General features: G+C 39.8%; 1 protein-coding gene across 1 annotated transcript; it reads right to left on the bottom strand.

The window, feature by feature from the left end:
- Positions 1–386: 386 nt before the first annotated feature.
- LOC113759972 (50S ribosomal protein L7/L12-like) lies at positions 387–1,114 on the bottom strand. The gene has a single exon (XM_027302581.1). It carries the CDS (start codon positions 1,023–1,025, stop codon positions 441–443), a length of 585 nt encoding a protein of 194 aa, XP_027158382.1. The 5' UTR covers positions 1,026–1,114; the 3' UTR covers positions 387–440.
- Between the last annotated feature and the right edge of the window lie 272 nt (positions 1,115–1,386).

Below are 1,386 nucleotides of genomic sequence, written 5' to 3' on the forward strand. Positions count from 1 at the left end.
GGCAAAAGCCTGAAATGTAACTGTTTGGACATCTCAAAAATGGACAGAGGCCATTTGCGGCCACTGAAAAGTCAGCCGCCATGTTAAAATGCTGAACCAAACAGACTACCTGTAAGTTGCAATCACAGCTAAATCAGCAATAATTCCAATATCATACACCAGCAATTTTACACAAACCAGACATCTGTTAAGCCAATTTCCCTGGTGGCCCATTCGTATCCCAAAATCCCGTTAAGGGTCACCACAAAATATCAAGTATGAAAACCAAATTTGAAGGAAAATATGATAATGTTCCTCCTCTACCAAGCAAGGAAAGTTTCATTCTTTTGAATATGGAAGAACAACATCTTCAGAATGGCAGTTGTTTCTCTATCAGAGCGAAAACTGGCAATAGAACTTTGATAACAGTTCAAAGAAAGCATACAAAACTCGGTGAAAATCTACTCCATAACAGCAACTCTCCCTACAGCCTTAATCTTCTCTATAATATCATTTGCCTCTTCTTTAGTGATACCTTGGTTAATTAAAACTGGTACTTTCTTAGCTAAATCTTTGGCTTCCTTCAACCCCAAATTTGTGAAAGCACAAACCTCTTTGATCACCTTAATTTTTGCAGCAGCATCAAACTTTACTAACTTGACATCAAATGCAGTTTTTTCGACCTTTTTCTTCTCAGCCTTTGAAGACCCAACACCAGACCCTCCATAAGGACCCAAGTCCATGCCCTCCATTAAAACTGGTGGAATCTTAGGATGCCTTAGTCTGTCTCTAAGCGTGGGACCAATAAAATTACGCTCTTTCGGAGACAGGGCTGCAATCTGCTCTACAAGCCGAATGATCTTATCTGAAGGTGGGGGTCTAGGGCCATAAGGATCATGGAAAGCTGGATACTTGTGTCTTATGGGCTTTGATTTGGGATCCCTGGGAATGAAATCAGGCTGAAATGCACGAGACTGTAGAGAGCCAGTAACCACACGAAGAGCGGGATAGCTACGCAAGGATTTGAAAACTACAGAAAGCTTCATGGTTTGAAGATAGCTACAAAAAAATAAACATTGAAGGATGATTTCTGGTGAAGCAGTGCCCTTTGGCACTTGTAGCACTAAATGCAGCAAATGAAATGAATATAATCCTTCCTTCATGTGTAGAAGTTTCACATCCTATTTCCAGTGAGCTTCTCATCTTAAGAAGAGAAATTGGGAAGATGTCAGTCTCATTCACATTTTCAGGGACTATCATCTCATTCTAGAATATGGAAATCCTACTGGTATAAGAAGACTAATCAACAATATGACATCCAGTATTGCAAGCCGTTTAGAACTCATAAATTTTCAGTCCACCAATCTGATGCCATTGGCTACCATGCTTGATAAATATTTTTTGCAT

The sequence above is a fragment of the Coffea eugenioides genome, chromosome 1, assembly GCF_003713205.1.
Source record: "Coffea eugenioides isolate CCC68of chromosome 1, Ceug_1.0, whole genome shotgun sequence".
NCBI lineage: Eukaryota > Viridiplantae > Streptophyta > Magnoliopsida > Gentianales > Rubiaceae > Coffea > Coffea eugenioides.

Excerpts from the sequence above, each read along its gene's own strand:
- LOC113759972 (XM_027302581.1), bottom strand. The coding sequence starts at position 1,025 with ATGAAGCTTTCTGTAGTTTTCAAATCCTTGCGTAGCTATCCCGCTCTT.